The sequence below is a fragment of the Lygodium microphyllum genome, chromosome 30 (genome assembly GCF_053477565.2).
Source record: "Lygodium microphyllum isolate KBCC chromosome 30, Lygodium_microphyllum_v1.1.10, whole genome shotgun sequence".
In the NCBI taxonomy this organism is placed as follows: Eukaryota; Viridiplantae; Streptophyta; class Polypodiopsida; order Schizaeales; family Lygodiaceae; genus Lygodium; species Lygodium microphyllum.
This window is the reverse complement of record NC_141164.1, coordinates 4,738,032-4,764,550: the sequence shown is the minus strand read 5'-3', so window position 1 is coordinate 4,764,550 and position 26,519 is coordinate 4,738,032. Positions and strand designations below refer to the sequence as shown.

General features: G+C 45.2%; 1 protein-coding gene across 4 annotated transcripts in view; it reads right to left on the bottom strand.

The window, feature by feature from the left end:
- The window catches only part of LOC148009506 (lipase class 3 family protein), a 125,003-nt gene extending 98,896 nt beyond the window's left edge, over positions 1 to 26,107 (bottom strand). For 3 of the 4 annotated variants that reach the window (XM_087672369.1, XM_087672370.1, XM_087672371.1), the window contains exon 1: positions 25,278 to 26,107. In XM_087672369.1, coding sequence (XP_087528495.1) covers positions 25,278 to 25,814 — 537 coding nt within the window. In that variant the 5' untranslated portion in view covers positions 25,815 to 26,107. The remainder of the gene's footprint in view (positions 1 to 25,277) is intronic. The other variant, XM_087672372.1, reaches the window with a different exon arrangement.
- Between the last annotated feature and the right edge of the window lie 412 nt (positions 26,108 to 26,519).

Below are 26,519 nucleotides of genomic sequence, written 5' to 3'. Positions count from 1 at the left end.
AAAATGGGAAGATTTACATAAACTTAAAAATACTCCACCACATCTCCAAGCACTGGAGGTTAGTTTAACTTTTGGGCCCAAAGCATATAAATGGTGGCGAACTTTAAAGGAGGCAAATAAAATACCTGAAACTTAGGCTCAATTTGAATCCGTCTTTTTGAAAGAATTCCTTCCTGAAAATGAAATGGAAAGAAATTAGGAAGATTGGGATTATGTCAGACAAAAGGGAAGACCCCTGCTGACATATCTGGAGGAATATCGTGAGATAATCCTCAAATTGGAAGGAATAGATGAATTTCAAAAGACAAGAGGATTCATTAGGGGACTAGATAAACCCTGTAAAAAGGAAGTAAAAAGGAAGTAAAAAGGAGTTCACCTAAGACACTGGAAGAGGCAATTAAATTTGCATTAATTAATGAAGATAGTATGCGTCCAGGTACACTCACTAGTCTCACTGATACGAAGCCCAAGTCTAAGGAATTGGAAACCTCACAATTTGTGGGCAAATTTAAAAGAAAATGCCATTTTTTAAGGGTAAAAAACAACCTTTTGAAAAGAAACAATATGTAAGGCCAAAGTTAAGTCCAGGCGACTTTGATAAGGCCAAAAAAGAAAAGCTGTGTTTCAATTGCCTATCCCCTAATCATGCTGCTTGGAATTGCCCTCAAAGGAAAAAGGGGGAAGACAAAGGAAAGGATAAGGACAAGGGCAAGGGAAAAGAAAAACAAATCCATATAGTGCAGACCTTAGAATTAAAGGGGCATGAAAGGTATAAATCTTTAGAGGTCTTGCACATGGATATACAACACAAGTGTTGTATGTCAACTTCTATGTGGCAGCCTACCTTTGGGCCACATGATTTAGTTAGAGTGCATGAATTGATAGCTGGAAAGAGAGTTAGAGTCATGATTGATGACTCTGCTACATATAATTTTATAAATTATGCACTTGTCAAAAAATTGAAACTTCCCCAACAAAAGAGTGGGCATCAATATGTTGTTCGTATGATACAAGGTCAAGATAATAAAATATGGGATACAATGGTATCCAATTTGGAAATTGAGATTCAAGAATATAAAGATAAACTTGATTTCCAAATTATGAACATGGAAAGAGCTGATATTGCTCTAGGGAGGGAGTGGCTATGGGGATTGGAACCATCCTTAAAACATAGTTACCATCATAATACACTGGAATTTGAAAGGGATGGTAAGACTTTTGTCATTCAAGGTGAACATGAAGTATCTGATAATCCTTTGTTGTGTTCCATTGAGGTTCAGAAGCTGATAAAGAAGGAAGCTTGTGAGGTATATATGTTATGGTCTCTTTCTGTACAAAACACTTTTACTTTCTGTAATATAAAGCAACAATTTTCTTATGTTTATGAGTTGAATGTAAATAATGAATTAAGCAGTTTGTTAGATGAATTAAAGATGTGTTTCCTTATGATTTACCAAGTGGCCTTCCACCAGATAGGGGTGATATAAATCACCCAATTGACACAAATAAGGATACACACCCTATTTCTAAACCACCATATAAGTTAAGTGAAACACAGCACCAAGAAGTTGAAAGACAAATTAAGGATTACCTTGATAAAGAATTTATGCAACCCAGTAATTCACCTTGGGCTTCACCAATTTTATTAGTAAAGAAAAAAGATGGTTCTATGCGACTTTGTGTTGACTATAGAGCACTTAATAAAATAACGGTGAAGAATAAATTTCCTAAGCTCAGAATGGAAGATCTTTTTGATCAATTACAAGGGGCAAAATTCTTCACAAAGATAGATTTAAGATCAGGCTATCACCAAGTAAGATTTAAGGCACAAGATGTTCCCAAGACAGCATTTCGTACTAGATACGGGCATTATGATTTTTTGGTGATGCCTTTTGGCCTCACTAATGCACCAGCTACCTTTATGAAGCTGATGAATAGTGTTTTACGGCCCTATCTAGGACATTTTGTAGTAGTCTTCTTGGATGATATCTTGATCTTTAGTAAATCAAAAGAAGAACATTTGGAACACTTACAATTAGTATTCCAACTGTTAAGAACACATTCCCTTTATGCGAAGAAAACTAAATGTGAATTCTTTGCACACGAGGTCAAATATTTGGGGCATATTATCTCAAAAGAGGGAATCAACATGGATCCAGAAAAAGTAAGGGCAATTATTGAATGGCCATCTCCAAGGAACCTGGAAGAGCTGCAGATCTTCCTAGGTTTATCTGGATTTTATCGTAGATTCATTCGAGATTATGCCAAAATAGTTGTTCCAATGACAAACCAACTTAAAGGGAAAGGAAAAAGTTTTAATTGGGAAACAGACCAAAATGAAAGTTTTCAAAAACTTAAGGTAGCTATTGCTACAGCTCCAGTACTATTAATTGTGGATCCCAATAACCCATTTGTGGTTGAAGATGATGCTAGTGATAAGGCGATAGGCGCGGTCTTATTACAAGAAGGTCGACCAGTTGCTTTTGAAAGCAAAAAATTAGACCGTGCAAAACGGAATTATTTTGTTTATGAGAGGGAGCTATATGCAATAGTACATGCAATGAAGAAATGGAGGCACTATTTGTACGGTGCCAAACTTTTGATTTTATCGGATCATGAAAGCATTAAGTGGCTTAATGATCAACCGGATTTACACGGGCGTAAAGCTAGATGGGCCGAATTCCTCCAAGAGTTCGACTATGAGATAAGATATAGAAAAGGAAAGTATAATATAGTAGCTGATGCACTCAGCAGAATGCCCATCATTAATGAATTGAGTTTTACTCAGTTCACTTTCAACTTGCTTGAATCTTTAAAAGGGAAATGCCAGGTTGATCCGGCATATTCCAACATATGGGAAGCAATAAAAAATGGGGATCCAAATAAAAGTGCTTCTACTGAGGAAGGAATATCTAAGGATATTCAACAAGGAAATGGAGCATTAGGGGTTGCTCAAACCGGATTCAAGTGGAAGAATTTTATCATTGATAATGGTTATTTACTCTACAAGGGTAGGGTATGTGTCCCGAAAGATACAGAAATAAGGCACCAGATACTCTTTGAGTGTCATGATACCCCTAGCGTGGGACATCCAGGAGTTAATAAGACTTGTAGTCTTATTAAAAGGCAGTTCTATTGGCCTGGAATGAATAAGGACGTCCTTGACTATGTGATCAAATGTAATAAATGCTAGGTTAATAAAGCTGAAAGATTGAAAATGGGAGGACTTCTCCATCCACTAGAGATTCCTTCGGGAAAATGGGAGAGTATCTCTATGGATTTTATTGTTGCTTTACCCAGAACACAGAGGGGGCACGACTCTGTATGGGTGATTGTGGATAGGTTAACCAAAATGGCTAGGTTCATTCCAGCTTCAACTGATGTTAAAACACCAGAATTGGCTAGATTGTTCGTAGAGAACATATACCGATTGTATGGCCTTCCGGCAAATATAATTTCTGACTGGGATAGAAAATTTGATAGTCAATTTTGGCGTGCGGTATTTAGGAAGTTGGATACTAAACTTAGCATGAGTACGGCGGATCATCCGCAAACAGATGGGCAAACTGAAAGGGTTAACCAAATCCTTGAAGGTATGCTTAGGGCATATATAAGTAAAAGGCAAACTAATTGGGAAGAATATCTACCAATAGAAGAGTTTGCATATAATAGTGCCACGCACTCTTCCACTGGATATAGTCCATTTATGTTAATGTATGGGTTTCAGCCCAAAGCTCCTTTTGCAGTAGGACTGCATAAGGAAAGGTTCAGGTAGCTAAGGATTTTTTGGAGGAAATGAATAATATGTTAAAATTTGCTCAAGAAAATATTTAAAAAGCTCAAAATCGAGCTAGAGCATATACAGATCCTCACCAAAGAGACATCTCCTTTAAAGAATGACAATTAGTCTATCTTAAAGTGCTTGAACAAACTAAAACTATGAAAAAGAGACAATGTCCAAAGCTTTCACCGAGGTATTGTGGTCCTTTCATAATGCTTAAAAAGGTGGGAGAACTGGCTTACAAGCTCCAACTACCTACTGGTAGTAAAATACATCCAGTTTTTCATGTAAGTAAATTAAGGAAGAAGCTGGGTGATTTGGATAATCTAATCTTAAATGATAACATTGAGGAGCTATTAAATGACCAATCTAATCCACATGAACCAGAAAGAATATTAAATGTTCGTAATAGACGAACAAGGAATACTATTTATCAAGAATGTTTGGTTAAGTGGAAAGATTGTTCAGTAGAAAGCTCAACATGGGAGCGAGTAAGTACTTTAAAGAAAAGGTTTTCCAATTTACAGTTAGACCTTCCAAGTATCGTTTTCGAGGACGAAACCGATTCTTAAGGGAAAGAAAATGTTACATAATAAGGTAAATTAAGGGAAACATGCACGAGGATGACCGTCTGGGGTCTTGGGCGCCCGAACGGGGTTTAGGGAAGCCTAGAACCAAAGAGAGTCCAAGAATAGTAGGACTCACCAAGGCGGATCACGATGAAGGTGGCCAGCAAAGAACTAGGCAAGGCTGGGAGGTGAAACGATCGCTCGTGCTCATTTGGTATTGGACTGCTTTCCTCGGGTCTTCATCGTCTTCTTCAGAGCCTCCTGTCAAGGTCGTCGCCTGACAGTAAGTAACCCTTATATCCGAACGTTGAATGCCCTTGATCTCCTAACCTTCGATCCTAGGAAGGATTCTTCTCAATCTGGAAGGGGAGAGAGTACGAGGGTAGGGTGAAGGTGAATCAAATTAAAACCAATCAAGATCAAGTAAACACAATAAACACATAAAAAAAGGGTGATGTAGGAGGAATGTCACAAAACTTTGAAATATATATATATATATATATATATATATATATATATATATATATATATATATATATATATATATATATATATATAGATAAACAGAAAGTCTGAAGGGAAGAATCTGTATTGGATCTTAATGCTTTCATTCAGCAACATAAAATCTTTCTTTTCAACAAATTCTTATATGTATATTTTATATAGCACTAATGGGAAATATGGTTCATGACAGGAACGAGAGATGTCACAACAAGACTATGGCCACTAACTCCCCTTCACGAAGGAAGAGAGAGCACAGTACGGCATCAGCCTGGAAAATCGAGCTTATAGTCAGCTAAAATTTTGCAACAATCACAACCTTGAGAAGATGGTGGCCAAGGAGCAAGCCACAAGGAGAATAGTGGAACAGTGCAACCTCCACAAGTACCTAGAGAAGTTTGCACAGGAACCTGACCACACGAAGTATGTAGAGTTCTTGAGAATGTACAACCCCAACCGAGAATGCGGAATGGTGACGGTGGAAAGAGGGAACAATGCCCAACAAGTGCAGGTACCACTAAACCGTGCCTTGGTGGAGAAAGCACTGGGGCTGAAACCTAGGGTGGAGAAAAAATGTAAGAGGGATGTGTATGCCCTGCTAAAGATGAATAGGAAAGAAGTCTTGACAAACAACGGCATCAGCTTACAAGACATCCCCGATGCTGAGATTCGCATACAGGCAAAGTTAGTGCATGCCCTTTTCTCCAGCCAACGCTACAATTCCCTCGTGCACCAGATCAATGTACCTGTGCTGGAGAATGTGGCAGCCTGCACCCTAGACGAGGTGGATTGGAATGGCTATGTGTGCAAAACTATAGACCAAGCGGCCAAAGCACTAGCCCTGGGCAACAAACAGGCACGTGGAGAATCCCCCGCATCTAAAAATACAAAGAGAAAGAAACCTTCCTCGAAAGCCTCCTTCATCGAGTATGAAAGCATACTAACGCCCATCATCCATGAGGCTATGAAAGAGGCCCAACAAGGAAGCAAAGGAGCAGATGAGACCAGTCCGTCCAATTCCCAGAATCGGACCAGTTCACCAGAATTTTAATAGAAGGTTTTTAAACCTACCAAACAGGTCGCTGACCCATCAAAAGAAGGAGCAATCGAGCAACTAGACAGAAACCGAGACAGAGAAGGAGGAGCAGGAGGCTTAATCTGGACGAAGAAAAACAAAGGAGTTCGCTGGGAAGGCAACTCAGAAGAAGAAACAGAAGGCGGGCAGGAAAAAGAAAGAAGAAGATCTGGAAAGAGCAAAAAAGGAATCCCTGAGAGAGGCGACGGAGTGGAAAAAGAAGAAGGAAGAAGCTAAAAGGTTGGCCGAGGAAGCATGGAAAATAGAAGAAGAGAGAAAAAAAAGAGAGAAAGAAGAGTTACGGAAGAGGAGGCAGAGTTGAGAAGACAAGAGGAGGAAGACATGGCCAAAGCAATTCGCCGATCTATAGAACAACAGAGACGACTGGATGACCTAGGGACCTTAAGTCCACCTAGGGAAGATAGACCCGGCTCAAGCGCACAAGTACCTGAAGCCATACCGTCCATGGTCATCGAGGGCAAGGGTAAAGCCCCCATCCATCCCATTCCGGCCCCCTTGGAACCCACCAGCGAAGCCACCACTGCCACCCCAAGCATCCCGGCCAACACCGACATGAACAACTTTGTGGCATGGATGCAATATTTTATCAATAAGGAACTAGCACAAGGAAGGAGCGGGGAGGCCATAGCCACCAGGCACAAAAGGCCAACTACAAATGTTGAATCCAGGCAAGAGCCAAAACGCCAAAAAATGGAAGCCTTGACCACCCCAATCCCCACCGCCATGACGCCACAAGCAAATCGTAATAAATACATCGATGAATTGCTCTCGCAGCAGTTAAAAAGAGCAAGGGAGGAAAGGAGGATCGTGGTGGCCGAGTTGGAGGCAGAAAGGGAAGCAGTAGCGGCCTTCCAACTCGAAAAAACAAAGCAAATGGCTACGCAACAAAAGGAAATTCTCGACCTGAAGAGGGAACTAAAGACCAAAGAAGAAAAGGAGCAAAGCTGGTGGCGACAGCTCATAGATGAAAATCAAGAGCTCGAGAAGATGCAACAAGAATATGACCTGTTGATCATGCAACACGAGGATCTAGCAGCAAAAATAGGGCGGATCGAACAGGGCATGAAGGAGTTTACAGCAAGGGAGGAAGGGAGGAAACGAGAAAAGGAGCACCACTACCGAGAAATGGAAACAATGACTGAAAGGCTGAGCCTCGAAAGAGAAGAGCAGGAGCGAATGAGCAGAGAGTTGGAAGATCAACAGCGAAGACTCACAGCCTTGGTGCAAAGACAAGGAGAAGGCATGGAAAAAATGAAAAAGAGAGCTGAAAAGTGAGCAGGCCAGAATGAGCAAAGAGTGAAATCCTTGATGCATCGCCTGGCTCTAGTGGAGAAAGAGAAAATCCTAGCAGAAGGCAGAGCAGAGGCAGCCCAAGTAGCCTTCCATACTCAACAATGAATCTTCCTAAATACCTTGATGGATGCCACTCATGAGGAGGAAGGGGAGTCCTTGGAGGCAGTAAAAAAGAAACTAAGCATAACACGCAGAGCCCTACGAGCAAGGCTACACATGCCCTCCCAACCCATTATAGTGGGGCTAAGCCCGGGGGAACAACGTAGGTATCTGCTATCGGCCGACCTAAACCCCCAGGAAATTGATGCCCTGGGGTTCGTAGAAGGGATGCAACAGCAAGAGTGCCCAGGGAGGGACAGAACTGCACATCGACCTAGGCGGATTTTAAGAAGAGGTGGTTCCATAACCCCCTTCACCCCATCTTGAAGGGCAAGGGCAGCCAGTAGACGCATCTACGGAGAGGAAAACCACCCTGAGGGAGAAGAGGAGGAAACTGGTGGAAGAAGCCAGACAAATATTAAGAGCTAACCCTATGGCCCAGCCCTCTGTATCCCTCCCGCCATGCCCAAATGACATGCCTCCCAGTTTTCATGCGGAGCTCATACTCTGGGAGAGACAGGAACAGGAGAAGCAGCCCTTCACCTTCAGCTTCCTCATCCCTAATGCCCTGCACAGTCCTTCCCACTAAAATAGTGGACGAGGTGATCAACGTCGAAAGCCAACTAAGCCAACAGTAGCTGAAAGAAAGAGAGAAGAACCCCACCCTCTGGGGCACTGAGGATGCGGAATATTGGTAGAATAAAGTTTTTGAAGTGCCTCGGTCCGTGCCCAAATACGAGTGCCAACCACTGTGGCGAAGGCCTTCTGTAACACTCTCCCTTCGGAGAGGAACGACCCTGCCTACATGGCGTACCCTCAACGAATAGGAGTAGACTTCAATGCAAACGCCCATGGCCGTTACGACTTCCCTATAATATACAACCCTTGTACCACCACTTTAGCCCAGAGCCTCACCTTCACCTCCGACAGCTTAGATGCTACCATGATACGCTTTATCGCTGATTTCTCCTCCTGCCCGGATCCCATCTTCATCACCACTTGTAACTATCTTAGGCTCCTAAAAATCCCACTTAGGCAAGACCCCACCGCGGCTGAATGCGGCCTTCCCCCGCTCTTTTTTTATCCTAACGCAATCGACAGTTGCGCGATGACCCGCCTAATGATGCAAGTCAGCCTCCTCCCTTCTTTCTGCCTCGCTATCCTCAAAGACATGAGCGACAGCCGGTTCACTTGCTGCAGCCATCCTTTCCTCTCCACCACTCCCCTCCAGATTTCGCTTGAACCTTAAGAATTTCATGCAGAGCTGGAGATTTTTGAGCCATTCCATTATATCTCCTTCACTACCCCCCCCCCCCTGAGAACGAGGACTAACAATTCCCTACTACTAAACCAAAAAAAAAAAAAACAGATCCGCACGCAGGTCGCGGCACATGGCTCACGATCCCTCCACCTAGGGGTCCTTAAGTTAGGCGCGTCCGGTGACCTCGGTCCGGTTGGCCCCGTTCCTAACCCCCTAGCCCTTTTTTGCCCCCACTTCATGCTTAGGGCACCCCAAGGGAAGGACACACCTAACACTCGCCTATGGTTAGACCTGTCACCCTACGCTACACTCACCACACCTCCTTAACCCACGAACAGGGTCCTCAAGTGTGGGACATCACCCAGGCCTACCTATGGTTAGATCTAGCTCCCCGTTCCACCAGCACGAGCACAAAGCACCCCACAGTAAAGCAGACACTCCCCTTAGGTAGAGCACCGCACTTTCTCCTTTCAGATACTGCAAGATGTGCCAAACCATCAACTTCGGAGGCCCCATAATCCACTTGACATTATTGCCCACGCTTCCACGGCAACCCAGCCCACATATGGCCCTACCATCGCCGCCTGACCAACAACTTGCCAACCGCCTACCCTTCCCCAACAAATAGCTCGACGTGCCATGGGACTGGCACCCACCTCGGAGGGCGGTAATGTTAACCTCAAATCGAAATGGCGCAAAAATGAAGGAAAAAGCGGAGAAAGAATGGAAAAATGGCAAAGGCGTAGAGGCGGCCTCTAAAACTAAACTGAGGCAAAAATAGCAATTTTAAAGAAAAGGCGTCTCAAAAACTCTTGTAAAAGAACGCCAAGCTCCCTCCTGTGACACTTGTAAAAGAATAGACGAATATAGGCTTAGGGCATGAAGCAAGAAAAGGGAATTAGAAAAAGAGACCTTGCCACAATGGCCGGTCATGTAAAAAGGGATGGGCGCCCATGGGGGTTTTAGGATTTGTATATATAAATTTCAAAAAGTGAATGGAAGCTCATTCTTTAGTGCGTGGCTAACAAGAGTCCTCTCTTCTTCTCTTCTTCTCTTCATCTTGCTTGTGTGTGTGCTCGAGGGAGGGAGTGTGAGAGTGTGAGGAAGTGAGTGAGTGTGTGGGAGTGAGGGATCAAGAGGGTAAAGCTCTTCACCATCTCCTCTTCTCTCTTATTCTCTCTTCTCTTCTCTTCTCTTGCCTCGCACATGGCTATGGTGGATGAAGCTTGGAGATGGAGAAGGCTTGAGGATGCTTGACATCTAGGATCGTGGAGCTACCGACTTGTGTGAGGGAGGAGGCAACTCATTTCGGCATCAAGGTAAGCTCACTACACCCCGAGAGGATCGATGGCGCATTCGCTAGGTGAGAGATAGCCATGAGAGCTCTCTTGGAACGCTTGAAGCAATAGGCGGTCCGTGGGTCCTGGCGGTTGAGCAAAAGCTCCCACACACCGATAGAGCTATCTAGGACTAAGCCTAGGGAGAGGGGTCATGAATCATCACAACCCACCCAGACTACAAAACCACCGCCAACTAAGGCTATCCCCAAAGCCACAGAGCCCATGCTTAAATGGGTGCCAAAGCACCAAAAATGACCTACTCGTAGCCGGCAAACACAACCACACAAGGCTCACAACTGTCATTCAAAACCTAAGCAATTGATCCGACGTTATCGACATAGTCGCATAATCAAGTTGCGATGAATCCCCAAAGAGCTGTTGCAAGCCCAAGGATACTACGAAGGCAACACCTGGATATGGGCGCCCAAGAAGAGAGATCCTAGAAGCATAGCCCAACCACGACCATCGCTTGCCACCCCATCTCCAGGAAGCCCCACTCCTGGTAAGGCAATGAACACCCAAAAAACCCGAGCGGAAAAGACTACAGAACCCGCGAGCATTGCGGTCAAAAACCCCAACCAATCTATCAACCCAAACAGCCACGTGATACCATGGAATCATCAAGTCCGGAGAGCTTGGCACCCCAGTGACTGCGCAAGAAAAGAGCAACGCACCATCTGTGCCACTGGAGCCACCCTCAATATCCCAAAGCAACACTGGACACACGAATCGGACTACAAAGCTATCCTTAGACACACCACTGTCAAGTCCGCCGCCCCTCGAACCATTATTGTCTAGCTCAATTCCACCCCAACCACCAGCAGGTCTTAGGTCTTTCTACGAGCAACATTCATTTCTATCGGTTGCCAAGGACCTTGCTGAGAATATGGGAGATGCCTTGATGACTTGCGTCAAGCTCTTGGATAACACCTTTATCACATTCGCTTAGGAGCTATGAAAGACTTGACCTCGGCTTACTTGATGAACCCCTTGCTGCTGAGGTTCGTTCCTTATCCTGCACTTGGGAAGAATACAAGTTCATAACCGTAACATCCCCCAAGGTCTCAAAGGAGTTGATCAATAATGGTGAAATCTCAAAAGAGCACGCGTTCATCAGACAACTAATAACATCATACCGCAAGCCCCAAAGGCCTGCATCACCCGTTGAGCTTAAGGAACTCACCCGCCTCGTTGACTCTGACTCATCGTTCCTACAAAAATGGTGTAACCTACATCTCCAATGGGAGAAACGGGGTTGCCAAATAATGACTAATGCTGAGCAGCTACGTCCCATCAAAACAACCGAGTATGACCCGACTTACGTAGCATCAACCTCTTTCAGGGTCTTGGCCATCACCCAAAACAAACACCTAGACGACCAAGTTTTGGCCCATCCTTACATTGATCGCATCCTTATGAAAGAGGAGCTACATGTGGCTAGCTGCATCAACTCGGGTGATTTTCTAACCGATGTCCTAACTTACATTACCCAAGTATGCATTAGTCCTCGTAATCTCGATCATCATGCCCACTTGGAATACAACCCTGATTTCTACGATTGGCCTATGCCAAAGTAGATAGCACCATATTGTGCTCAAATGTCTTGCCTCTCCCATGTCTAACCTTAGGAAGGATTCTTCTAATTCCCAAGGGGAAAGGGGGTAAGGTGAAGTAAGGTGAAATCAAGGAAAAGTGTCATAAATTTCTAGAAATGAATAGAAATGCTCGAAGGAAAATTCTCTTTTTATGCTTAAAGTATGTTCTTCTTTCCATAAAAGCATGATCAACTCTTGTTTATCTTCCAACAAGAAAATGTCTTAAGAATGCTAATGGTGAACCATGATATATGATAGGAACTTAAAATGGCAGGGCAAGATAAAGGTAGCAAGCTTCCGTTCACGAAGGAAGAGCAAGCTAAGTATGGCTTGACGGTAGAAACGAGGGGCTACAGTCAGTTCACATTCAAGCACGCCATAAACCTAGAAGATGCCATCATGAAAGAGCCGCCCATAAAACAACTCATGGACCAATGCAGCCTACAGAAGTACGTAGAGAAGGTCGAGCAGGCGGTCAACTACAAAAAGTGTGCAAAATTTCTGAGGACCTTCAATGCCGAAAGAAACTGTGGCATGGTGACAATCAAGAAAGGGGAAGAAGCCCACCAAGTAGAGGTGGAATTGAGCCCTGCGGTAGTGGAGAAGGCCCTAGGTTTGACTAGCAAGACAAAGTGACGCCCAAAGAGGGACGTGTATAGCATGCTAGGGATAAACAACGCTGCCGTATGCACAGTGGATGGAATAAGCTTAGCGGACATCCCAAATCTTGAGATTAGGCTATTGGCAAAGATAGTCCATGCTCTTTTTTCCAGTCAAAGGTACAATGCCCTTATGAACAGAATCAGGGTGCTGTTGTTGGAGAGCATCACAACTAGATCCCCAGATGAAATAGATTGGAACGCCTTCATGCAAAAAACTATTGAAAGCTCAGTGAAAGCTTTGACCACCGGTAGAGTAGCAGCAAGAGGGGAATCCCTGGTCTCCACAGCAAGATCAACTCGAAAGAAGTCCTCCTCCAAGGCATCCACCATCAAGTTCGGTGGAATCCTAACGGCCATCATCCAAGAGGCCTTGAAGGACACAGAGGGAGGTGAAGAGGGAGTAAGGGAAACCCCTGACCGATTGCCTCACCACGAACAGGCGCAGTCCAGTGAAAGGACTATAAGTGACAAGGAAAAACGGGAGACGTAGTCCAGCCAAGGAGAGCCGAAGGCGCCGAATAAGGGAACCCCATCAAAGCTACAGAAGGAGATGAAAGAAATAATGACAATGGAGCAATAGGCCAAGTTGCGGAGGGCCCAAAAAGAGTCCAAGAGGGCCGAAGATGAGAGAAAGAGAAAAGCAAAGCAAGAGGCAGAAGAGCTAAGGCAAAAGGAGGATGAAGACATGGCAGAGGCCATGCACAAGTCTGTAGAAGAGATCCATGGCCCCAAAGAAATGGCCACCTTGAGCCCACAGCACAAAGGCGAACCAAGCGGCAGTGCTGAAGCAGCCCCAGTTGTTGCAGGAAAGGGCAAGGCCCTGTTGCATCCCCTCCCTTCTTCGACTCTCACACCTCAGACTGCCACCACCACCTCCACAACACAGGAGCCAGCGCCTGCCATGGACACCACTCACCTCATGTCCATGATACAATTTATGGTCGCAAAAGTATAAGAGATAGCGCTAGGGGCAAGAGCCAAAAGGCTGGCTGCAGCAGACACCGAGTCAAGGCAAGACCCAAAGTGGCAAAGGTTGGAAGCATCCACCACCATAGAATCGCCAACGATGCCCCCGACTGTGAACTATGATGCCTTCGTAGCTGAACTCCTAGCCCAACTAGAGAAGGCTAAGGAAGAGAAGAAGGCCGCGGCTGTGAAACTAGAGGCCGAAAGAGAACAGCAAGCCATGGAGCATTAGAAAGAAATTTGAAACCTGAAAGAGCAACTCAGTGCCAAAGAAAAGGAGGCACAAGAGAACAAAGATCACCTAAGGCAAAGGCTAGAGGATGAAGCCCAAGACCTAGTGGCGAAGCAACGGAACCACAAGTTGCTCATCCAACAATACGCTGAGCTCCAGCAACAAATGGCACAGATGGAGGCTATCCATGCAGAACTACGAAAGAGCCCACAAGAAGGAGACCAGACATCAGAAGAACGACGCCAAGAACAGGAGGATGCCCTGGTATTCCAACTGTGGTAGGCAATGGAGAAGCAAGAAAGGCTGGAGAAAGAAATAGAAGTCGTGTCGGAGGAGAAGAAAGAGGCCATAGACAAAGTCACAAGAAGCCTGCGAGAAGACCTAGAAACCGGCAAGAGGTGGAGGCACTAATGGCCATGGCCATGACCGAAAGAAAGCTGCACCTAGCAAAACAAGAAAGTTGCGCGCAAACTACTAAAGATCTATCAGAAAAAATCACGGAAGCTTACCAGCAGTGCTCCGTGGCTGAGCAAGGTAGGAGGATCGCATAAGAGCAACTGAACCGCCGGGATAAAGAGAAGACCCAAATGCTGGAATTGTGAAATGAGCAGCAACAATGGTAATGATGCTGTCTTAGGAGATGGAGAGGGGTAAGGAAGATCTGGAAGAGAAGGCACAACAATGGGAGAGGTGCAACTTTGAAAGAGTGCGAGGATTGACAAAGAGCCTGACAATATCGGAGTGTGAGAGGTTGCTCGCAGAATCCAGAGCTAAGGCCACTAAAGCATGCTCCAACACACAGAGGCAAGCTTTTTTTAGCATTGTGCTTCATGTCACACAAGTTAAAGGTGAGGATTCGATGGAGAGAATGAAAAGGAAGTTGAAATCGACAACCAGAGTTTTAAGGTATGGCTTGCAAGAGCGCACACTTCCAACCAGCACAGGCATAACCAAGGAGCAGCGACGTAGCTACTTGCAACAAGCCGGCCTCTCCACAGATGAGCTCAAGGAACTTGGATTCAAGGAACAAAAGTAGCCCCATCCACCCCCAATCCAACTCACTATGGAACAAGACACCGAGGAGGGCCCGACTTCGAGCAAGCATTTGAAGAAGAACCGCAAATCAGAGAGCCCAGTCTGCCCTTGCCTGATCTACCCCCAGAAGAGCCAGAGAGTGGCCAGGTTCTCGAGCATGTTATTGTTGCAAGAAGAAGAAGCGAGAACTTGTGGAGCAAGCCCAGCAAAGAGCGCGAGCACGGCCACAGCAACTACCTGACGAGCCCATGCCACTACGCGAGGATCAGTATCCTGTCAACTGGCCGCAGGAGCTGACTATCTAGTAACAACGGGAGATCCAATCCCGACCCTTCGAGTTCTCCTTCCTCTACCCACGAGCTTTGGACCGAGTCTTACCCCTGGAGGTAGTGGGAAGGATCATTCGTTTGGGCAATACTCTAGTGAATCGATGGGTCGAGGAGCAAAGCATTGTAATCACACAATGGAGGCGGAAACCCACGGACTACTGGCAAGATAAGGTCTATCAAGATCCCAAAGCCGTCCGAGGTTACGAGGCGCAGCCAATGTGGCAGAGAAGGATTTGGAATACCAATTTTGATACATGGATGGCCTTCTGCGGCACGCTACAGGAAGAACCGAATGATCCTATCTACATGCCCTACCCTCGCAGACACGGAGTGGATTACGATAGGGGGTGCATGGCCGGTACGACTTCCCGAAGATCTACAATGTCAATGCATCAACTCCTGAGGAATGCATGACCTTTAGAGCAAGGGACTTGCACCCATCCATCAACCACTTCCTAGAGGATTTCTCTTCCTGCCCGGACCCGGCCTTCATAACTACTTGCAATTACCTTCGGACCATTAGGTTCTTGCTTAAACAAAAGCCAGCCAGCTGAGGAACCCCACCTTCCCCTACTCTTTTTTTACATTAACCTAGGAATAGATAGCTAGGCTATGGCTAGGCTCATGATAAGGGCAACCCTGCTTCCCTCATTTTGTATGAGGATCCTTAAAGACATAAGCGATAGCCACTTTACAAGGTGTAATCATCCTTTCTTGTCAACCACGCCTCTTAATACAAATACCTGCAAAGCCACGCCTTTTTGACCAAGTCCCTAAGACCACCTCACAAATCATCCGAGAAAGATCAAGATAGAGTCTAAGAGCACCCCTTGCATCCAAATGCCGGCTATAATCATCTACGCCCAAAAAAATGGAAATACTCAACCCCCCCAAAAGCACCTTGAGCGCCGCAATCACTGCACCTAGGGTTTCCATATCTAGCCCCGTCCCCCACGACACATGCTTAGGGTACATCAAGGGCAGGACATACCTAGCAAGGTAATTCTTGTCTATGGTTCAACCTATCACCCTAAGCCCCCTGCACCGCACCTCCCTTATGCACAAACTGGGTCCTAAAGTGTGGGACACCACCGAGGGCTTGCCCAATGTTAGACCCATCTCCCAGTTCCACAAACACGGGCACCACGCACTCCATGGTAAGGCAAAAACACCCCCAGGTAATGCACATTTTTTCTTTACAGGCACAAACAACGGCCACGACCACTAGCTTCAAAGGCCTCATCATCCATGCAATGCACTCCCCACCTTATGCAATATGTCACCATGCAGACACAACAAAGCAAGAAGCGGACGCAACAGCCCCAGTCAAAAAGTGAATGAAGAAGCTCATTGGGAATAGCGCAGGAGAACGCAGACCAAACGACAGATCTGTCCAACTATATCTTCAATTTTAAAGATGGATCCGCACATCCGCCTCTCTCCACGCAGGGACTCGTCCAACTTTCTCTTCAATTTCAGAACCATAAATCCCTCCAACACACCTTTCAACAAGGCTCGTATACAAACTCAAAACGCCACCTGGCTATCCCAGCAACACCGTCCAACTCACCACCCAGTAGTGCCATGGGACTGGCACTCAACTAGGAGGGGGACAATGTTTACTGCAAAGCGAAGGAAGCAGAAAATGAGGCATCAACAGAAAAAGCGCAAGGCGGAAAAAATGAAAAGGTGCCCTACAAGAGAGTGGGCCCGAAAGAAATCTAAAAGCATGGGAACAACTACCAGAAGTACAAGACACAACCATGGAAGCCGCAAAGCAAAAAGGCGCACCTTTAAATATAAAGGCGCGGCCAAAACCTCTATAAAAGAGCATTGGGCTCTCACCCGTGCAATCTGTAAAGGCAGATGGGCGGTAGGAAGGAAGCTACGAAGATAGGAGAACGATGGAAAAAAGGGCCTAGGGGATGATCGCCCAAGGGAAAGAAGGTTTCGTATATAAGGTTCAAAAAGTGAATGAGAGATCATTCCTAGCATGTGGCAAAAAGCTTCTTCTTCTTCTTCTCTTCTCGTCTCCTTGCTTGTGCTCAAGTGAGGGAGTGTGAGAGAGTGAGGGAGTGAGTGTGTGAGAGTCAAGGATCGAAGAGAATAAGCTTCCCATCTCCTCCCTTCATCTTCTTCTCTTCTCTTCTCTTCTCTTCTCTTCTCTTCTCTTCTCTTGTGCGGCTATGGAGGATGGAGGATGGAGCTTGACAGAGAGGGATTGAGGTTGCTTGAGCTTGCCTCAAGGATCGTGGAGCTACCGGCATGTAAGAGAGAGGAAGGTACTCGATCGAGCATCAAGGTAAGCTAATTACACCGCATGGGTAGGGATAGCGCGTCGGCTATGTGAGAGGTAGCCATGGCCGCTTGGCTTAAAACGCTTGACCAATAAGCGGTCCATAGGTCTTGGGGGTTACCATGCAGCTCATTGTTTGTACATGAAAAAGGATATAGATGGCAACCCCATCATACTTGTTTTATATGTGGATGATATGTTACTAGCTGGAAAAAGAAAGATAATCTTGGATGCTCTCAAAATTCAACTGAAATCAGCCTTCTCCATGAAAGATTTGGGAAATGCAGAGCATATTTTGGGAATGAGGATTCGCAGAGATAGAATGCAGAAATTGTTGTTTTAATCTCAAGAAAAGTACATTGAAAAGGTACTGGACAGATTTAACATGGCTGAAGCTAAGCCTTTTTAGGGTACCCTTACCTCCTTATCTTAAGCTTAGTAAAGCCAACAGCCCAAAAGATGACATGGAAGCAAATGCTATGAAGGGAGTCCCTTATGCATCAGCTTGTGGCTCTCTTATGTACGCTATGGTTGCTACTCATCTAGACATTGCTCATGCAATGGGAGTTGTTATAGCAGGTTTATGTCAAATCTTGGCAAAACACATTGGGAGGCTGTCAAGTGTATTCTTCGATACCTAAAGGGTACACAAAGAAAGTGTATTTGCTATGGACAGGGTGCACTTAGTTCGCAGGGTTATTGTGATGTAGACATGGCAGGTGACTTGGACGCTCGTAGGTCCACCAACGGGTATGTCTTTACAGTTGCTGGTGGGGCCATTTCTTAGTGTTCCAAGTTGCAAAACATCATCGCACTGAGTACTACTGAAGCTGAATACATATCAGCTACTGAAACTTCTAAGAAAGCTATATGGTTGAGCAGACTTGCAGAGGATCTCGACATGTCTATGGGTACTGCAGTTTTGGGATGTGTTAGCCGGAGTGCTGTGTATCTGGCTAAGAATGCCATGTATCATTCACACACAAAGCATATAGACGTGCGATATCACTTTATCAGATAGATTCTGGAAGATTGTCTAATCACATTGACTAAGATCAAAACACAGAACAACCCTGTAGATGTTCTCACTAAAAGTCTAAGCAAAGCTCAGCATAAGCATTGCATACGACTAGTGGGAGTTGGTTAGAGATTCACTTCGGACCTTTAAGTGGAAGGTTGTTGAAAATAAAGGCCCGTTTAACCTCTGTGTATAGTACATACACGCTATTCAATTGTACATGTGAACGCACCCTTATATGCCCTGAGTATAAATACATTTTATTCTTTGTGTACCAACATATGGTTCGTACACTCAAATCTAATCGTACTTTCACTCTCTCTCTCTCTCGCTCGACATCACTCTCACTCCTCAAACTGCTGCACATCCCTAGCTGAGCTCCAACTCTCCTGCTGACCTCCAACATGGTATACATTGTCCAACGAAGCCAAATCCAAACCCTTGTCAATGGCAAGCCTGACGCTACCTTGAGCTTGAATCTTGACTAAGGAGTTGTTTCCTATGCGGACCCGCCTGGCTATAGGGGGGCTCCGGTACGGAAAATGTCCTTTATAGGAGTCATATGATGTGAAGCTTCACTATCCACAATCCAGATAGAAGATGAAGTGCTCGGTTGTGACGAGTGGGACTCGCATCCGATGTCTCTATGGAGACGATGTGAGCCTCTGCAGACCAATTAGACAATCCCTGTGGAGTTGACTGAGATGGCTGAGCGGTGGCAGTATGAGTCTAACCTTTAAACTACCCCTTGCCATCACCTTGCCTCCCCTACTAGGGGTTGCCCGACTGAGGGGCAGGAGTCTGAGACTTAGATTTGGGTCTTGTGCCTCTGGCCTTTGAGAAACACTTGTCGTCAAAATGACCATCCTTTTGACAATGTTGACAATACCTATTCTTTTTAGATACATTCTACCATCCTTGTTTGAGTTGTAACTAGGAGTTGCCTTGTGATTCCCCCATTAACTTTGTTTTTTATTTTGAGTGGAGGTATGATTTTGTTTGCCCTTCCCTTGTTTCCCCTTCTGAGAATGAGCAACAAGAGCCCCCTCTAAGGAAGAGTTCATATGAAATTGATCGAATAAACATGCGTAACGCAACAGCTCACACTCAAATTCATAGAAAGTAGACATGGTAGGCTTTGAAACTATACCTTCCACAAAGTTAAAGTATTTCCTAGGGAGTTTCTTCAAAAACAATGTGACTTGATCGTCAAAGGACTTGGGAGTCCCTATAGTGGAGAATTTAGCAAGTTGCCAATACTCAACCCACTTAACTTTCAAGTCATCCCGATCAGTGATTTTAAAGAGTTGGAGCTCATGGTCAAGATTTACACGACGGGTCTTATCCTGAGCCGCATAGCGGTCAGCAATCAAGTGTGCCCATCGCTCTAACACTAAGTCAAAATGCTGAAGCTGAGAATGAAACTCAGGCAATAAGCCTTGTATCACCTCGACAATAGCGGAGGCATTCCTAGCCTTCCATGAGCAAACAACCTCGTATGGAACAAATGCGGGATTGGGTTGGGGTTCCAACCCTTGCACAAGATCCCATAGGTTCTGGGAGTCAAGGACATGTCTCATCAAGTTCGACCAAGTGATAAAGTTTGACCCAATAAAACGAGTTTTATCATTGAAAGCATGCTTGGCAGAAGATAAGGTGGAACTATGAGGTGTCAGGAAAGTGGGATGAGATGGAGATGGAGGGTAAGATGGTGGTGGTGGGTGTGTCTGATAGAAAGAATGAGTAGGCAGAAATAGGCTAGGAGTGTCCAGTGTTAGTGCCGATTGATGCGGATCCACTGGAACATGAATGTTTCCATAAGGTGCCGATGGAGGTGGATTTACTGGGATACGAAAGCCCTGTCCAAAGCTCGGCTGGGGCACAGCAGAATGACCAGGAGGTCCACTAGGTAATGCTATAGAGGCAAGCTGTGGTACCAACTGATCCACACATGGGAGAGACTAGGAAGGATACTCAGGCTGCAATGATCCGGAAAGTGTATGAGAAGAAGGTGGAACACCACCCGACTGAGGAAAGAATGAGGTCCTAAAGGCGGTACCTATGTTTCCGTAATCCCCCGATGCGGTGTGATGAGCAACATGAGGTGTTTGATAGGGGAATGTAAATTTCAGATCAAAGGCCTAGGTTTCTTAGAGAGTACCACGCCCTGATACCATGTAAAGAAATACTCTAACACAGAAACACAAATAACAATCGTACAACAAAGCACGGACTGACAAAAGAACACAGTTAGGGTTAGGGTAACTCAAAGACAATGAACATAGAAAATAACTGAAGTGATATAACTGCTGAAAATGCAATGCTCATGCACCAAACACACTATGCAGTGAATGAATACTGAACCTCGAACTCCTGTATCTCAAGGATCAGGGCAGGGGTAATGAGTTGGAGAGTGTGTCGTACTCCGAACGGATCCCGAATCGCAGCATGGCAGCCTCCAAATATCGAACACTAGCAAATGCAACAGTAAGAAGCTAGATCTGATGCAGACGGCAGTGAGGAGAGAGAACCTGCAGTAAACGCAGGCTGATGAGAGAAAAAACAGCCAAACACACACTGCAAATGCTGGGCAATAGCAAAGGAGAGAGAAAATCTCTCAAACACAGGCAGGACAGCCTGGCGACAACCTGCAGGAGCTGGCAATAGCTGGAGGAGAGAAAAAAACATCAAACGCAGACAGGACAACTTAGCGACAGCCTACAAAAAGCAAACGCAAGGCTGTGAAGATGTGGCAAGCTATACGGCAGCAGGCCTATGCAGGAATAGCAGTCGCCTGGCTAGGATCAGCTCCAAACTGTGTGAAGAAGGCTGGAAATCAAGCGCCAACTGATGTAGACAACGATGGACAGCTTCAACTGAGATATCCTCTGCGAACGAGGTGTGGACAGCAAGCTAAAACACTTCAAATCTACAAAAACGAGATTGAGGGCTGAATGGAGGGCAGCATACTTATTTATAGAAAGTTTGGGCCCTCCCAAGTGGGTTTGCACTTATGGGACACAAAAACTCTCTAGGATCACATTTCTGTTAAATAAACTAGGTTTCTTCATTAATTAAGCAAGTTTTGGGATTGTTTAAGTAAAACTAATGTATTTTTAGCTCAACAGAGGCTATACTCACATGGAATAACAATGATACCCATACATATTCTCTTACTCTTCGTTGCATCTCTAAAGCAATCCTTCTAGCGGTCACCTCCTACAAGACTGCTCTCGAGATTTGGGCAAAGCTTCAAATGTTGTACAACGCTCCTTCGCCTAAGCATGCCGTCACTCTTTATGGACACCTCCAACAGATGAAGTTTGAGTCGAAGGATACTGTTCAGTCTTTCTTACTTCATCTCACACAAGTACAGGACCAGCTTCGACACATGCAATCTGCCCTTCCCAAGGCTCATCTTGTGAGGACTGTGCTCTACAAGCTCCCTCCAGAGTTTAATGGAGTGCCCAGTGCTTTGAGGGCTTAGATATCAATACATGTCAATTTTCTCCATAAGTCTTCAATGCTGGTTGAGCATAAGACGTCTTTGCCATTACAAGGGAGGTTTCCATCGTAGACAAGTGGCTCTAGTGAGGCCTTCACAACTTCAAAGAGGGGTGATAGAAAGAAGAAGTTGAAGGCCCTATGCTACCACTGTGGTAAGAAGGAACATTTGCGTAAGGATTGCAAAGAGTTAGCAGCTTCGAGGAAGAACACGGCAATAAAAAAGAAGCAGAATACGAACTCCTCCACTAAGTCATCCTCTTCCTCAAACTCCAACTCAAATTCTCCAACCAAGGCACAAAAAGGGTCATCTTCTTCAGATCATAGGAAGGGCTTGGCAGCCCCTCCTGCTTTCTAGTGCAGGTGATGTGGTCATTCCTCATAACTCTCCACTGTCAGAGATGAAGTGTGAGAGGGTGGTGAGGTGAGGCAAGTGAGCCTCATCTATATAGGTATACAGGCGTACAAGTTGCAAAGAAAAACTTTCTTAACACATCGACTTTTTTGTCGGGTTCAAATCGTAACATCAACTTTCCTGGCAAGTTCAATTCATGGAGCTAGAAGTGATTCCAGTTTCATGATGGCCTATTACTTGATAGATAGCGGGATTGGCTCCTACTTCAAACTCACATGAGGGGACACTTCAGCGATCTTGGCCAAAGGCGGGGAATCCTGTTAGCAGTCATGTTTGTCATGCCTTGTCATCTCCTACCTGTGAGCCTCAGTCTGAGTCAGACGAGGACATTAGGAGCTCTGACATGTCTGTCATGTGTTATGATGGGGGAGGCTAGTCACTCTCGACTAGCTATCTTAGGATGTGTATTTCTTTTTGGCCTCTTTTAGTGGGCAGCCACTGGCTGCCCGGCCACTTTTTGGTCACTATTGTGGGGCGCCCATTTTAGGGCACTTTTAGGGTTTGCGCCCATTTTAGGGTTAGGGCTAGGGTTTGTCCTTTTGCCTATTTATTGGCAGCCCCCCTCCCCACTTGGTCACTTGTCTTCTTGTAGATTCCGACACTCCTTCTCCCCCGTGGTGGTGCTGCCATCATCATCAGCATGATCTGGTGCCCTCACTGATGCTTCGGGCTGCGTGCAGGGACTGATCAGTCCATTTCAGTGTATTCAGCATTCATTTCAGTCAGTGCAGATTTCTCTTCCTTATTTTCTGCTTTCTCTCTCTCTCTCTCCCTCCGTGTTCGTATTTCCTCTTCCGCAGCGCACTCTCACATGGTATCAGAGCCGAAGGAGAGTACACGGAGCTGAGTTTTACGCGGGAGAACACCCACAACCTTGCGTTTGCTGGTCAAGACGTCTCCAACAGCTAAGGCGTTAGCAGTCATGTTTGTCATGCCTTGTCATCTCCTGCCTGTGAGCCTCAGTTTGAGTCAGACGAGGACATTAGGAGGTCCGACATGTCTGTCATGTGTTATGATGGGGGAGGCTAGTCACTCTCGACTGGCTATCTTAGGATGTGTATTTCTTTTTGGCCTCTTTTAGTGGGCAGCCACTGGCTGCCCGGCCACTTTTTGGTCACTGTTGTGGGGCGCCCATTTTAGGGCGCTTTTAGGGTTTGCGCCCATTTTAGGGTTAGGGTTAGGTTTTGTCCTTTTGCCTATTTATTGGCAGCCCCCCTCCCCACTTGGTCACTTGTCTTCTTGCAGATTCTGACACTCCTTCTCCCCCGTGGTGGTGCTGCCATCATCATCAACCTGATCTGGTGCCCTCACTGATGCTTCGGGCTGCGTGCAAGGACTGATCAGTCCATTTCAGTGTATTCAGCATTCATTTCAGTCAGTGCAGATTTCTCTTCCTTATTTTCTGCTTTCTCTCTCTCTCTCCCTCCATGTTCGTATTTCCTCTTCCGCAGCGCACTCTCACAAATCCGTGGTCACGTATGTTCAAAGGCATTTTTAACAAGATAGTCATGTATGCTACTATGAGACATTGTTAACAGACACAAAGATCTCTTATGATTCTTCTCTATTTTTCAAGTTCTAGTATGATCAACATCGACATTGGGTTCTCTCCCAGGCACCTTGGTGGTAGCTTGATCAACCACTCCTTGGGTATACATGGTCCTATTCTTGTGGTCTTTGTTATATGGGCTATGATGCATCATTATCATTGTATCATTGTATTGTATCAGATCACCCATGATCTAAGAGAGTGTGTTAGCAATCTAGCCAGCTCATTTGAGAGTCTGGGTCATGCCTAACATTACTAGGTATTTCAAGCATTATTGTGGCGATTATGAGAATTATTTGGGCATTTTATATTGGCCAACCTATTGCCATTTATGGCATTATTTTGTCCTCTATATTATGGGCTTCCCTCCTCAATCAGTCATTCATCACCTGAGGTTATGTTGGACAGACGGAGCCGGTGCTAGTGCCCACGGAGCCACTAACTCGCTGTTATATGCAATTGTCTTGTGTTTGGTATATGGATTCCTTTTTCTAAGAATTCTTCTAAATTCTCTTCTTTGTAGTGTTCTTTTGTGTCTTTCTCTTATGTCCTTGTATTCAACACTTTATTTCAGCATCTATCTATACTTCCATTGTTGCATCCACTTCTAACAAATACACGACCAATCTTCGAAACATGCAGTCCACCCTTCAAAAGCATATCTCGTGGGGACTATTCTCTACAAGCTCTCTTTTGAGTTTATGGTGGGGGCAACACCTTACAAGCTCAGACATTGGCAACACTCGTTAGTTTTGAGCATATGAGCTCTATATTGCTTGGCATGAGGCTTCTTTGCATTTACAAGGGAGACTACCATCTTGTGGCTAGCAAAATGCTTTTAAAGTCCCAAAGAGGGGGTGAAGCAAAAGAAGAAGAAAGGCAAAGGCAAAGGCCACGACTACAAAGGCATCCTCTTCTACATTGAAGGCAAAGGTTGTTAAGGCCTCCTTTTCAACCTTCCAACCTTAGTGTAATGTTATCCCTCAAGACTCTCCGATGCTAGAGAGGGAGTGTGAGAGAGTGGTGGTGGGGCATCCTAGGACCTAGCCTCATCTATATGTAGATTTAGTGGACCCAAATTGTGGCCGTCAAACACAAACACGTATGAAAGTATGAAAAGAGTATGATTCAAACCCTAGACCTAAATCATTCGTGATCCTAATTTTTTAACATATTATTAACAAATTATGAGAAAAGTACTAAACTTACAAGCATCTTCAAAACAACTTTGAGACGAATCATAATAGATAACATCTGCTTGTTTCAAAATAAAAGATATGTCCAAAGAACAATGGACAACTCAAATTAGAATATTCAAGTCTAAGACCGTGAGTCAATATAGAAGGAATTGACGTCAAGCCAACAACTTACAAGACAATCATTCTTATCTTAGCCTGCTTTGGCAATCACAAACAAACATTGACGATGGGGGCAGTTGCAAAGTCTAGGGCAAGTGCAAATGAAGAACGAGAAGACAAGTCCACAAACAAAGAAAGCCTGAAGCCCAAAACCTAAGCAATAAACCAAAGTTGGAGCCCATGAGAAAGGCCAGAGCCAGGAACAAAGAACAAAGGCCAACGAGGACAATAAAACGTGAGAAAGACCAAAGAAGCTGAAGACCACAAGGATTAGAAGCCAAGAGAGCAAGAGTTCAAAGTACCAGGCAATCAACTGCATTTATTCTTTCTAAATCAATTATGTCCTGTTTGCTTTCGTGCATGCAATTAAAAACTTACTCGACGCTCTCTCCGTGCGGAAACAGCCTGATTTGCCAAAACAGAAGGATGTGCATCCGCGGCTACCGTGATCATTACAGAAGCAACAGCTGCTTGGCTAACAGCAGTTCCAATCATCCAGAGGATGCGAATGGCGGAGGCCGAAGCGGTAATCGAGCAGGCGACAACAGCTCCTCCAGGACATGCCTGTGAAGCAGATACTGCACCCCAGACTGACAAAGCAACCAAGCCACACTGGCATAGTGCGTAAAGGCGGTGCAGGAGCCGCACCTTCTGTAGGTAGGACAGATGAAGCGAGGCACCGCTGTTAATCTCACTGCTGCCGTGCCTCCCTCTTTCATCTGTTACATCTTCTTCCATGATTAGACCACGATGGCTGTGCGGCTGTTGCTGCTGTACTAGCTGAAAGGATGAAGAGGAAGGTGCATCATCCTCTTTTTTGTTCTTCTTGCCATGATCCGAGTTTATGAAGCTGGTTATGGAGGAGAATAACGATGGAGGCCACACTTGAAGATTCTGGAAGACCGATCTAGGCATGTGTGGAGCTAGCGACGAGGCTGCCGAAGCTCCGATCCGTCCATGCACCGATGGTTTACGCACGGAAAATCAGACATGGTAGGTGTGCAACGAATTCTTTTCGCAGAGGGACAGGACCTGGTCGTTTGGATCCGCGTAGGTCCAGTCGGAAGCACCAACCTCGGCCAACAGTATGCATAGAATGCATGGGCTTTTCATTATTGTGATCCAACTTTTGGAAATTATGCTAACAGCCTCATCAACTGCGAGCTGCCCTTGCCCTTGCCCTTACCCTTACGCTTCAAAGGTTGCAACACCCTACAAACAGGGGTTTTACCTTTCAAAGGGTTGCAACCCCCTTCAAAGGAGGGTTTTACTGTTACCCTTCCAATGAAAGGCAATAAGTTTAGAAAATTAGTTATATGCCTTTCGAATCTCTTTAAAAAAGAGAAAAGGAGAGATGCTCCTCTCTAAGACCTTCCAAATGAAAACTTGGCCGCAACCCTTCAAATACCCCGTGCAAGAAGAAGCCCCGTCAAATAAAATTGCAATGTAGTGCACCCTCACTTATGATAATAATATAACATGGTAAGAATGACTCGGTGCAAGAAGAAGCCCCGTCCAATAATAATACATTGCAGTATACCCTCGCTAATGATTTTATTAATGTAGTTCTCCTCCTAGATGGTATCCCATCATCTAGAGAAAAACTCTAATACACCAAAG